At 42.3% G+C, this 10459-nt stretch overlaps 1 protein-coding gene across 1 annotated transcript; it reads right to left on the minus strand.

Moving 5' to 3' along the window:
- Positions 1-1575: 1575 nt before the first annotated feature.
- On the minus strand, positions 1576-9714 carry ccni2 (cyclin I family, member 2). The gene is made up of 7 exons (XM_079171509.1): positions 9490-9714; positions 8481-8637; positions 8147-8281; positions 7680-7754; positions 7382-7522; positions 3941-4240; positions 1576-3294 (listed from the first exon to the last, which is right to left on the minus strand). Exons 2-7 carry the CDS (start codon positions 8592-8594, stop codon positions 2965-2967), a joined length of 1095 nt encoding a protein of 364 aa, XP_079027635.1. The 5' UTR covers positions 8595-8637; positions 9490-9714; the 3' UTR covers positions 1576-2964.
- Between the last annotated feature and the right edge of the window lie 745 nt (positions 9715-10459).

Here is a 10459-nt window from a genome sequence, read left to right on the forward strand (position 1 = left end):
AGAGTGAGTCATTGGAAACAGACGGCGGAAGTCACGGCCCGCTATTGAGCTCTTCCCATACTAATGGTTCTGTCTTTACTGTGAAGGCTCACAGCACTATTATTATTCTGTCCACCACCTGCAGGGCTCGCTGGGTCTTGTCCAGCAGTACAGTCTGTTCTCTCCATCCTTTAGTTCACCGACACACTGCTAATAAAGCTGAGTGATAATGGCTTCCTGACGGCCTGTTCTACATGCAGGACATGACGGAACACACTGAGTGCTACACGCCTGAGGTAGAAGTGCTGTAGTCAGTGTTTTAAGATGTTCACTTGAGGAATTAGGAAATAACATTAGGAAGCTAAGCTGCTCACTGAAGGCATATGGAGAAGACTTCACCCATCAGTTTTAGGAATTATGACATGCATAAATGCATATGGTCAGTCAAAACTATAAATCAAACTTGATTTATCAAGTTTAAACTGTATTAGATAACTTACCATTTTTACATACTATCTAATAATTTCAAATTATTGTGGTACATCAATTTAGAAAATTAACTGAAGCAAGATTTGGATTTTTCAGTCAGAATGTTTTTCTTATAAGAAGTTCAACTTAGAAGTTCATGTTTTAACTGCTCTTTTTCTTTTAATGTGTATGTTACCAGAAGATTGTTTTTAGTTTGATATGTGACTAGTGTGACACAACACAAAATATTATCCAATTATAATTAATCATAGTTTTGACATTTCTGCATTTTTACAACAGCGTTGGACTCACGATGGACAGTTGAGAAAATCCATCAGAACCAGTCACACATCCTTCTTCCTTATCAAAACACAGCAACTACATAACCCACAATGCAACATTAAAGTGGCGATTAGGGTGTGTTATACTAGCAGTGGCTAATGTAGCCTTGAGCTGCTAGCCTCAAGCAGACATGAGGAGCGAGCCACAGAGGTCTAGTATGCTCCTTTCTAACTTCATGTCCCTGAGACGTTGTCTTCAGACCCAAACGATGTCGTTTATCAGATTTCATGCTGCTCCCTCTGAACTACAGAAGGTGATTTTTATGAATGTAGCAGTACTCCCAGAAAAGACAAAAATATACTTCAGATGTGTTCCCTTTTAAGTGAAAGTCTGATTCACAAAATCCAAATTTGAACTTTGTATTTCTGTATTTTTATCATTTCAAATCTTCCACCCTTATGGATTTTTTTTCCTGCTGGTAATGGGCCCTGCACACCCACACAGGTGTCTTCAATTACCAGCTGATTAGACCTTGGAAATCACTCATCTACTATACAGTGCATTATATGTACCGTACATTTAGGCACCGTATAATGCCCTCAAAAAGAAAGTATTACTTGTGCGTGCCCACAGCCTTAAGAGGTCTAATCGCACTCACACCTGTGTGAGTGGGACATTAACATTTGTTACCGCGTATACGACATATGATTTATGGAAAGGCCCAAATTATGCGTATATATCATGAGTATAGTCTTATCTATACAGGAAAAACACAAATATATGGACTTCAGTAGTTTGGTTAAGGACACTTTGTCTCTAGACGTTAAGAAGGACAACGTGTTTAGATTTGATCATCGTCATAGCTTTATTTCTGTGGTTGACCAGACAATACGATATAGCTGCCTCAGTAAATGAAGGAATCTGAAAAACAAGAACCTTTACATTGGTCACAGGCGTAGCGTCCAATCGAAGCAGACTTTACCGACAGTAACCAGTTCACATTAAAGATCACATTGCTGACTCCCCTCTGACCACAGTATGCAGTTCAATGTCTAAAGGCTTCAAACCTCCGGACACGCCGCATGGTCATGTACGTCAGCCAGTATTAAATACAGTTTAAGTTGAAAACATAATATTTTGTCACCGTTTCAGTTTACATGTCAGTATCGGGATGAAACAGTATTTGCAAAATAAAAACAGTATACTTTTTATCCCTATACTTAAACTATGTGTCAATATTTGGAGTGTGATTATTGGTGCTCTCATACAGTGTGTAATAAATAAAATAAAAAATTTAAATGAGAGCATCAATGCAGGGTCATTAATCAGGTAAACTTATGATTTCAAAACCACCATTATCTCTTAATTCTGCTCTAGTGTTGAACTAATCTCCCAAAAGGTGCTCTTGTTTATTTTAATTTATAACAATAGTTGCATAATTGACACAGACTGAAGTATTAATGAAATAAAAACATTTGCAGCATTTAGTCAGGAAATTAAAGCTTTTTTTGTAAAAACAAAGCTTTTGTAAATAACTGCTAAATAAAAAAAGTACAGAAATTAGTACAAGTCAGTAAGAGATTAAAATACTAATAAAAAAGGTTGTAAAAATATATATATAATTTGAATTAAAAAAAAAAAGAAAAAGCTCATCTTTATCTCAAAGTGCTATGTGGCTCTGGGCCACCAAGATACCTGAGCACCAAGATACCTTACAACTAAACCAGGATCAACTCTCAAACATAATAAAAAGAGCCAGTCTTAGCTTCAACCACACAAAATAAAATAATCACAACTGTCTCATTCTTATCCGTCAACTTGTTAAACAAGTGGTGGACATGAAAGGACAGATAGGTTAAGAAGTAACAATATGGCATTGGTTATAATGCTAAGTAGAACTCAAATGGACCAATACCTCTAATCCAAACAGAATCATTCAGTCCGGCTCAATATTTCCTCAGCTGCTCAACACTGACCCATACACACCTGCAGATTCACGTTTGTGTGTGGACAAGTGCACGGAAGAGACTCAAACAATATCCGCTTCTAAATCAGGTGTAGATAGTACGGCAGGTAAACAACATCTGGATTTAAGTCTTCTTCAGACCCTGTGAAGCTCACAGTTGAGGCCCTAAAATGTGCCGATCTACAGCATATTGGACTTCGTAACATTCTCACTGTGAAATGAGAGGACTGCGCACTTTACAGAGGAGGACGGTGTGAATAAATGTCCGGCTAGTTGACGGCGGGGTGCAGCGGCGGGCAGGGCGAGACGTTTTTCTTCTGCTGGGAACCGGAGAAACCCTCACAGTCGTTTCCCTGCGGCCCCGGAGTCTTCTCCTCGTTATACAAACACCTAAAACCGTCGTAATACTCATCAGAGTCCCCCTGCGGTCCGCCGCCCCGCCCCCTGCTGTGGCGCTGCGTGGGGCTCCAGGCTCGCTCCTCGTCCTGGATCTGGGCGCTGTCGAAGATGTAAACGGCGTTGGCCGGCCGCGAGAACTCCAGGCTTTGGAGGTACTCGTCCACCATCTCTTTGCAGTGGATGAAATCGCCGCTGTCAACCTGGGAGGAGCAAAGACGTCACAGAGCTACAGCGTCAAGTCCTCCGAGCTGGAACTACAGTCACAGTTTACCTTTCGGAAGAGATTATTAAATATCATTTCTCAGATGATCACTGTGGTCAACCGTGAAAGCCTTCACTGACATTCGAAAAGGGTGTAAGTACTTTTAAGTGCAGGTTTGTGCTTTTAAAGTTGTACATTTTTGTGTCAAAGTTCACTAAAATATCCATTCCTTCCCTTAGTTTCCTCGGTGCGGTCACATCAACATGGTTCAAGTCAATCATTAGTAGTGTATCGGATTTTTGCAGACCGGAGCAGATTTTGTGACCTGAAAGTGCCAATATGTGCCTTTTCATCCAAAGCACCCTCCACACTGGAGGGGAAGAAAAGGACAAACGGTGCAATAGCGTGGGACATCTATATATACACACTTTTCAGATAATAAAATACCTATAATACCTGTCAGTACTCAAACTATGTAATGCATAGTACTGCAATTTCTTGTTTATTAACCAACATATATTCAGATTCCACTATATTAGCAGTAAGCTAAATTCGAGCTCCAGTAGACATTTCCCGAGAAGTAAACACATGTCCCACTCCCTTCACTCAAAGCATAATCCTGCAGCATGGTGCGCCTCTCTTACCTGTGCTTTCTTCAGCAGGTCGGTGAAGACGGAGAACCAGTCGGGCGTGAGCGCCTCCAGCTCCAAAGTGATGATGGCCAAGGCCAACGTGGAACCCTTGAACTGCCAAAGCTGGTGGCAGGCCATACAGTGCTGCACCTGCCTGGTCCACAACGCCGCCTGGAAGCCCACGGGCCTCTTCTGATGCTCCGGCCCGGCGGGAAGCGCGCCGGGTTCTGCCGCCGAGTCCCAGCCGACGCCGGAGCCGAGCCCGATGGACGGAATGAGGCCGGGGTGGCCGGAGACGAGCAGGCCGTGGAACTAGACGGGGAGGGGGAAGAGGAACGAGACCAAAACGTTAGCGTAATGATGTCATTGTTGTCTCTTTGTCCATCCAGCCATCGCTCACCCTTTACCTCTACTACTTTCATATCACATATACCAGTGCATTTAACGTCAAACCTTGCATATCTGACAAAAACAGGTCAACGCCATCTTTCCTTCCTTTGACCCGACCTTCATTCTCATCCACCCGGGTCACTGTCCCTCTGCAGGCTGGGACTCTCTACTCTTCTCCAGTGTTCAGATCCGCATTAAAAGCGACGGTTAGCAAACCTGCAGCTCTGTGCAGGAGGACACTTTGAGCAGATAGAGAATCTCACCATCAGGTTTTTACCACCCGTTTGCCTAAAGGAATCATGGTAATCTTGTTCGTATCGTACGTGCAGTGCTTTTCTGTGTTCCCATGTGTAGGCAGGAACTGTGACTCACAACCTGATAGGGGGCGCCATGTTAGAAGGAAGCTCTGAGTTTTAGTCCATTTCTTCATACTCCGAAGATAAACAAGAGAAATATCAACACGTTCTTCTAATGTTTCTCTGTTACAGTCAGACGTCTTTGTGTTTCCTTCTATTCATGATGTGTTGACTTGCTTTAGTTCGTCTCTTACTCTGTAGCAAAAATAAGCCATGTGGGGTTTTAAAGAAAGGGGAATTCACTGGAGGTAGGTTCAGCTATGTGGTGCTAAAGTCTAACAGTAATCCCTCGAAGTCTTAAAACTAAACTTAAAAAAGTCCCTCCTCAAGTTTTCCTTCTTCACTCCATCATTGGAAATGGTGGGAATTCAGGGTGATGTAGCAAACAATAGAAATTGTGTTTAGATTTGACAGTCCTGAACGATGTGAGTGTCACAGAGCTGATTCTGCCTTCACTGAAGCGTGTTGAGAGGCAAAGACAAAGCATCGCTGTAAATCCTCTTATTTATTCATATCAAAGTGTCATGGTGGAGAGTCTGTGACTAATTAATAATAGATTTTATTGATTGCTGTTTTATAGACAATTGAGAATAACACTTTATTTAGCAAAGGGAATGCAGAGTCATTTCTTCAGGGCAGGGGGAATGTAATTGTGAGATACAGAATTGTTCAAAGTATTTATTGGAAAAATATTTATTTGAATAGTATAAAGAGAAAGTCTTTATTTTATTATAGTTTTTATCAATATATTATGTCTTTGTTTTAAAAGTCTTGGATTTTTTTTGTAATAAGTGAAGTGCTAGGACAATAATAACTCCACACGCTGTAAACCTATAAACACCAATTATCAGTCAGATCCACGAGCCGCCATCGTACGGGAAAGTGACACTGAATCAGTCCAAAATGTGCCAAACCGCTTTTTTGGTTTTGTGGCTTTAAGAAAAACATATCAGTCCTCTCCGAATTTAAATTTTTACAAATCTAACACGGCTGTTTATTCGTCCTTTGGTCCGGGACAAAGTTAGTGACCCACAGAATGCACAATGAGAGCGGAGGTGTTTTTCTTCAGCAAGCAAATCAATATCATCTAAAAAAAAAAAAAAATCACACTAAAAAAGATGTATCAGGAATTATGGTGTCCCTAAAACCGAGGAAGTCGTCTCAATAGAATAGTGTGAATCAATACAGTGTGTGTGTGTGTGTGTGTGTGTGTGTGTGTGTGAAACTGTTTCTGTCAAGAATATCACGGGCTGTATTCATGAAGCATCCAACGGCTGGCCTACAACCTGTTTTCCCTCCTCACGCACGGCTAGATGAAGTTAGTTACCGAAGTTTTGTTCAATGCGATACAAATATGTTGCCATAATAGTGATGTATGACGATATTGAATATCACCCCGTAGTAGTGAACTGGTTCTTTAAGTAATCTTTAAATCCTTACGCGTTGGATGACGTGAAGTGAAACGCCTTATGAATACAGCCCCCGGGGCCCCAACAGCATGCAGGGACCTAAATGGTGTGTGTGTGTGTGTGTGTGTGTGTGTGTGTGTGTGTGTGTGTGTGTGTGTGTGTGTGTGTGTGTGTGTGTGTGTGTGTGTGTGTGTGTGTGTGTGTGTGTGTGTGTGTGTGTGTGTGTGTGTGTGTGTGTGTGTGTGTGTGTGTGTGTTGACAGTTCAGTCGGTGGTTACTGCCTCAGTCAGTGATTTGTGAGCGTTTAATAATTAAACTACTGTGAACAGATCCAAGCTGTTAAACAATATTGTGCCATAAACTCAGTGACACAGCATGGGATTTTTAGTGACGACGCTAGAAACAGTCAACAATTCACACAGCATGTTATAGATCCGCTAACGACCCAAATCGTCTGTGTTTCCGTTCAGTCTCGTGAGGTTTGATAGCATTCAAAAAAAATAATAAATAAATAAAGGATCTTGTATCTCCACACAGCCCCTCTGGTTCAGCAGGGTCTGGGTCTCCCCCATAGTGGCTGCAGGAAAGAGTCAGTCAGAAGTGCCTTGGCCTGATATGCAACACGCCTGTTATTTTGCTAGCAGCTTGCAGTCATAGGTGGAATATACACACGACTCTATTCAGATCAGTGCAGCAGATCGCTGACTCTGCATTTAAACAATGCAGAGTCTACACTAAAGCCGTGATTCTTAGGGTTAGCAGTTATTTAAAGCAAGGCGATTATCTGTCTGTTAAACAATATCTGTTTTATAGCCGAGGTCAGGCAGCATTAGATTATTATAGATCATATTAAACAATATTATTCTGATGTATTGGAAATCCAAATCAAACATCCTCTGTGTGTATGTTTTTATTATTTGCATTAGAATGAATTGGTGATGATTAAAAAAAAGGGAAGGGGACACACTCCAACCAGGACTGAATGGAGTTTATAATAATAATAATAATAATAATAATAATAATAATAATAATGGGCACAATGAGTCAAATCCAAAAAAATGCACACTCTCTACTCGGACCAATTCTTTACTGAGAGGGCAGGGGGGGTGTGAGGATTTGTAAAACACAATCTTGAAGCGAGCATGATGGTGTCATGTGTGCTTTTGTACTGCTGTGTTTTGGGGACCTGAATTGACGAAAAGCATTTTTAAAGTCCAGCCAGCTCACTACGAGATGCTCTTTGACGGCTCAGGTCCGGCTAAACACAGTGACGTTTGCCTGTCTATCTGCTAACTTACTATGTGAATGAAGTCGACTGGCGTTGCGATGTACAGGTCCCAGTTCAGCTTGTCTAGAATGATCCTCTCCATGCGAAGAATCTCCGCTGTTGAAAAGTTGCATCCGCTCTGCACAACCAGGTCCTGAACAGAACCTATTACCTGTTTTAAACAGACACCAACAAAGGGAACAAAATAAACGTATCGTTTTGAAATAGCATTGATGTGGGTGCTTTCTTATTCATTTATTTGTTTTACAGCTTTTATTGTTGTTGTTATCAGATGTGGGTTTTTTTGTATCCTTAAAGGAATATCCTACCTCATCTTCCTCGTTGATTTTGGCAGCCAGGACCAATGAGGTGAAAGCTATGCATTGCAGGTATTTTGGTTGGGCCTATGAATGGAAAAAAGACATCATTTGATTCTTAAGAAGCAGAAACAGCGAAGAAAGGAAAGCTGCATGTTGTATATTGCTGTAAAAAGGTCAGATTTTCGAGTGCAGTGTTCCGAGTCAAACCAAATTGAATTACTTTATACAGTCCAATTTGCAAGTAAAGATGTGATTATTCATGATTCACTGCACAGCTCTTTTCAGGAGGTCAATTTGATGTAAAACATATTCAAAGTGTTCCTTTCATTGAACACAGATTTGAACCATTGGCTTAGGGGTAAATAGACGAAACAGGAAATAAAGAATCCATTAAGTAGGGTCTGAACCAGTACATTTTGGATCCTGGACAAATGTGGCTCTGCGGATAAAAAAAGGCTGGAAGTCATATGTCGTACCTTGACAGTGGACAGCAGTCGGTTGAGGACACAGACGCCCAGTGCAAAGGTCTCTGGACAGAACTGGAACAGCCTGTTCATCTCGCCGAGCCAAACGATAATTTCTTGGTATTGGGCTGAAGAAATGTCCGCACCCTGGGCGGTCACAGGAGACAACCACTGGTTAACAAAATAAATACTAGAAGTCAGATGCTTTTTTTACATGCAAATCCGTATCTGTGTTTTGGATTAGTGAAATGACCGGGTTAATATTTGAATAACATTGAAATACTACACTTGGCTCCTTTGTAAAAAAAAGCAAACAAGCTGGGAATCCACAGCCCACTTGTCTCACCTGGATGCATCCATTCTTGAAGACGGGTGACTTCCAGAGGCGAGACTCCCGGACCAGAGCGGCCTCCAGCAGGCCGACCAACCGACGGCTCTCCACAGCTCCTGGGTTCTTCATCGCCACCAAAGCACAGGCCAGGCTGCACCCAGGGTGCACACACCTGAGGAAGAGGAGGAAACACTTAAAGAGATCTTACACTGGAGACAAAACTTACCTTAATCACCTATTGAGGTGTGCACACAGCCTTCATATAAACTAAGAGTGAGTTGGATTGACAATAATAACAACCTACTCCTTCAGCTGATATGGGGCATGAATACACACACACACACACACACACACACACACACACACACACACACACACACACACACACACACACACACACACACACACACACACACACACACACACACACACACACACACACACACACACACTATTTATACAGTTTCACGTTCATTTTCATATGAAAGCTTTGATGAGGATACAAAGTAGCCTTTCACGTCCCGTTTTTTTAGAGGTAAATACCAATCAGAGGTAAGACTTGGGAGGAGTTTTAAAGAAACGTGTTGCTTTGACAGAAACTTGAACAGCTCCTTTAGATGTCAAGACGTCTTTCGGGCGAAAGTTGGTATGATCTGTTAAACAGAGCAGCCGCTCTGCTGAAAGAGCCAAGAATGCAGCAGGAAATCGCTCAGTTTGCTGAACAACATCGCCATTTTTTTCCCCCAGGCGGTGCAGCGCAGGTTTGAGTAGCTACGTTTAATGCAAAGCGTTTTAAATAACTGGTGTGTGTGTGTGTGTGTGTGTGTGTGTGTGTGTGTGTGTGTGTGTGTGTGTGTGTGTGTGTGTGTGTGTGTGTGTGACTTTATTTGAGTCTGCTACCCGTGAAATGCTACACACAGCCTTCAGGATCCAGGCGGGATAATAACGCGCTGCAGCAGCTGCAGCCTCTTGCACAGTTGCTGCTGCAGTCAAACACATTTCTCTCTGGCTGAAGCAGTCTTACCTCTTTGATTTCAAACGCAGGGTATCCCTTCGACGGAAGGTGCATTTATACGGTTTTTTGTAAATTGTTCAATTAGTCCATATTCACCGAAAGCAACAAACAAGCAAACAGTAGGCTACTGTTAGAGAATACAATCCCGAAAAAAGCTCGTTTTGGGGTGAATATACGGAAAACAGCCGCATTATACAACTAGAGCAAATCAAGTAAAGGACGTTAAAGCGCGAAGTACTTCTAATAGCTGTGGCAGGGGCGAAAATAAGCGCAAAAAAAGAAGGCAGGAAGCAACAAAAAAAGAATCAGGGAGGATTGAGGGCAAGCTGTGTTTTGAACGCGCCTGACTCCGCCCCCCCCCCGTGACGTCACTCCGTCTATGAAACAGAAATGTGTTAGTGGGTCAGACATACGGGACCCCTCTCACAAAATGGTCGAGCTTTCACTGGAAATGGAAGATTTCTACAGTGAGTGACTGGAGAGTGTATTTGTTGGGGTGCTGAACTATAACTGTGGGCTCACCCTCCTGCTGAGAGCCAGACTGCAGGTCCAGCAGCAGCAGCAGCTCTGTCTCTGCTGCAAGATGATTGTTTCTCTCTCATTGTCATGAATACATTACTTCTACAGGGAATTTGAATCAGGCTATATCTCCCCCCCCCCCCCTATCATTGCAAATATATCTGATCTTGAAATGGCTACTTTCATGGATCTAGCTCTTGTTTGACACCTTCTCATTTGTTCACATTAACAACAGCAGCTTTGAAAGACTTTCATGAACTCTTCCCCTTCAGCGGTGTGAAAGCTAGTCTGGTGTTTGGCCATGATGACACATCCCAACCACACCTCACTCTTTTCACACAGGGCCAGGTCCTGCAGCCTTGGTTGTCTTTGATTTTGACTTTCAGGCTGTTCTCACTGCTGACATTCTGTCTAGTCGTAGTAGGATGGAAAGCACAGGCAATTCTGTGGGAGTAATCTC

The sequence above is a fragment of the Pholis gunnellus genome, assembly GCF_910591455.1.
Source record: "Pholis gunnellus genome assembly, chromosome: 13".
NCBI classification, from domain to species: Eukaryota; Metazoa; Chordata; class Actinopteri; order Perciformes; family Pholidae; genus Pholis; species Pholis gunnellus.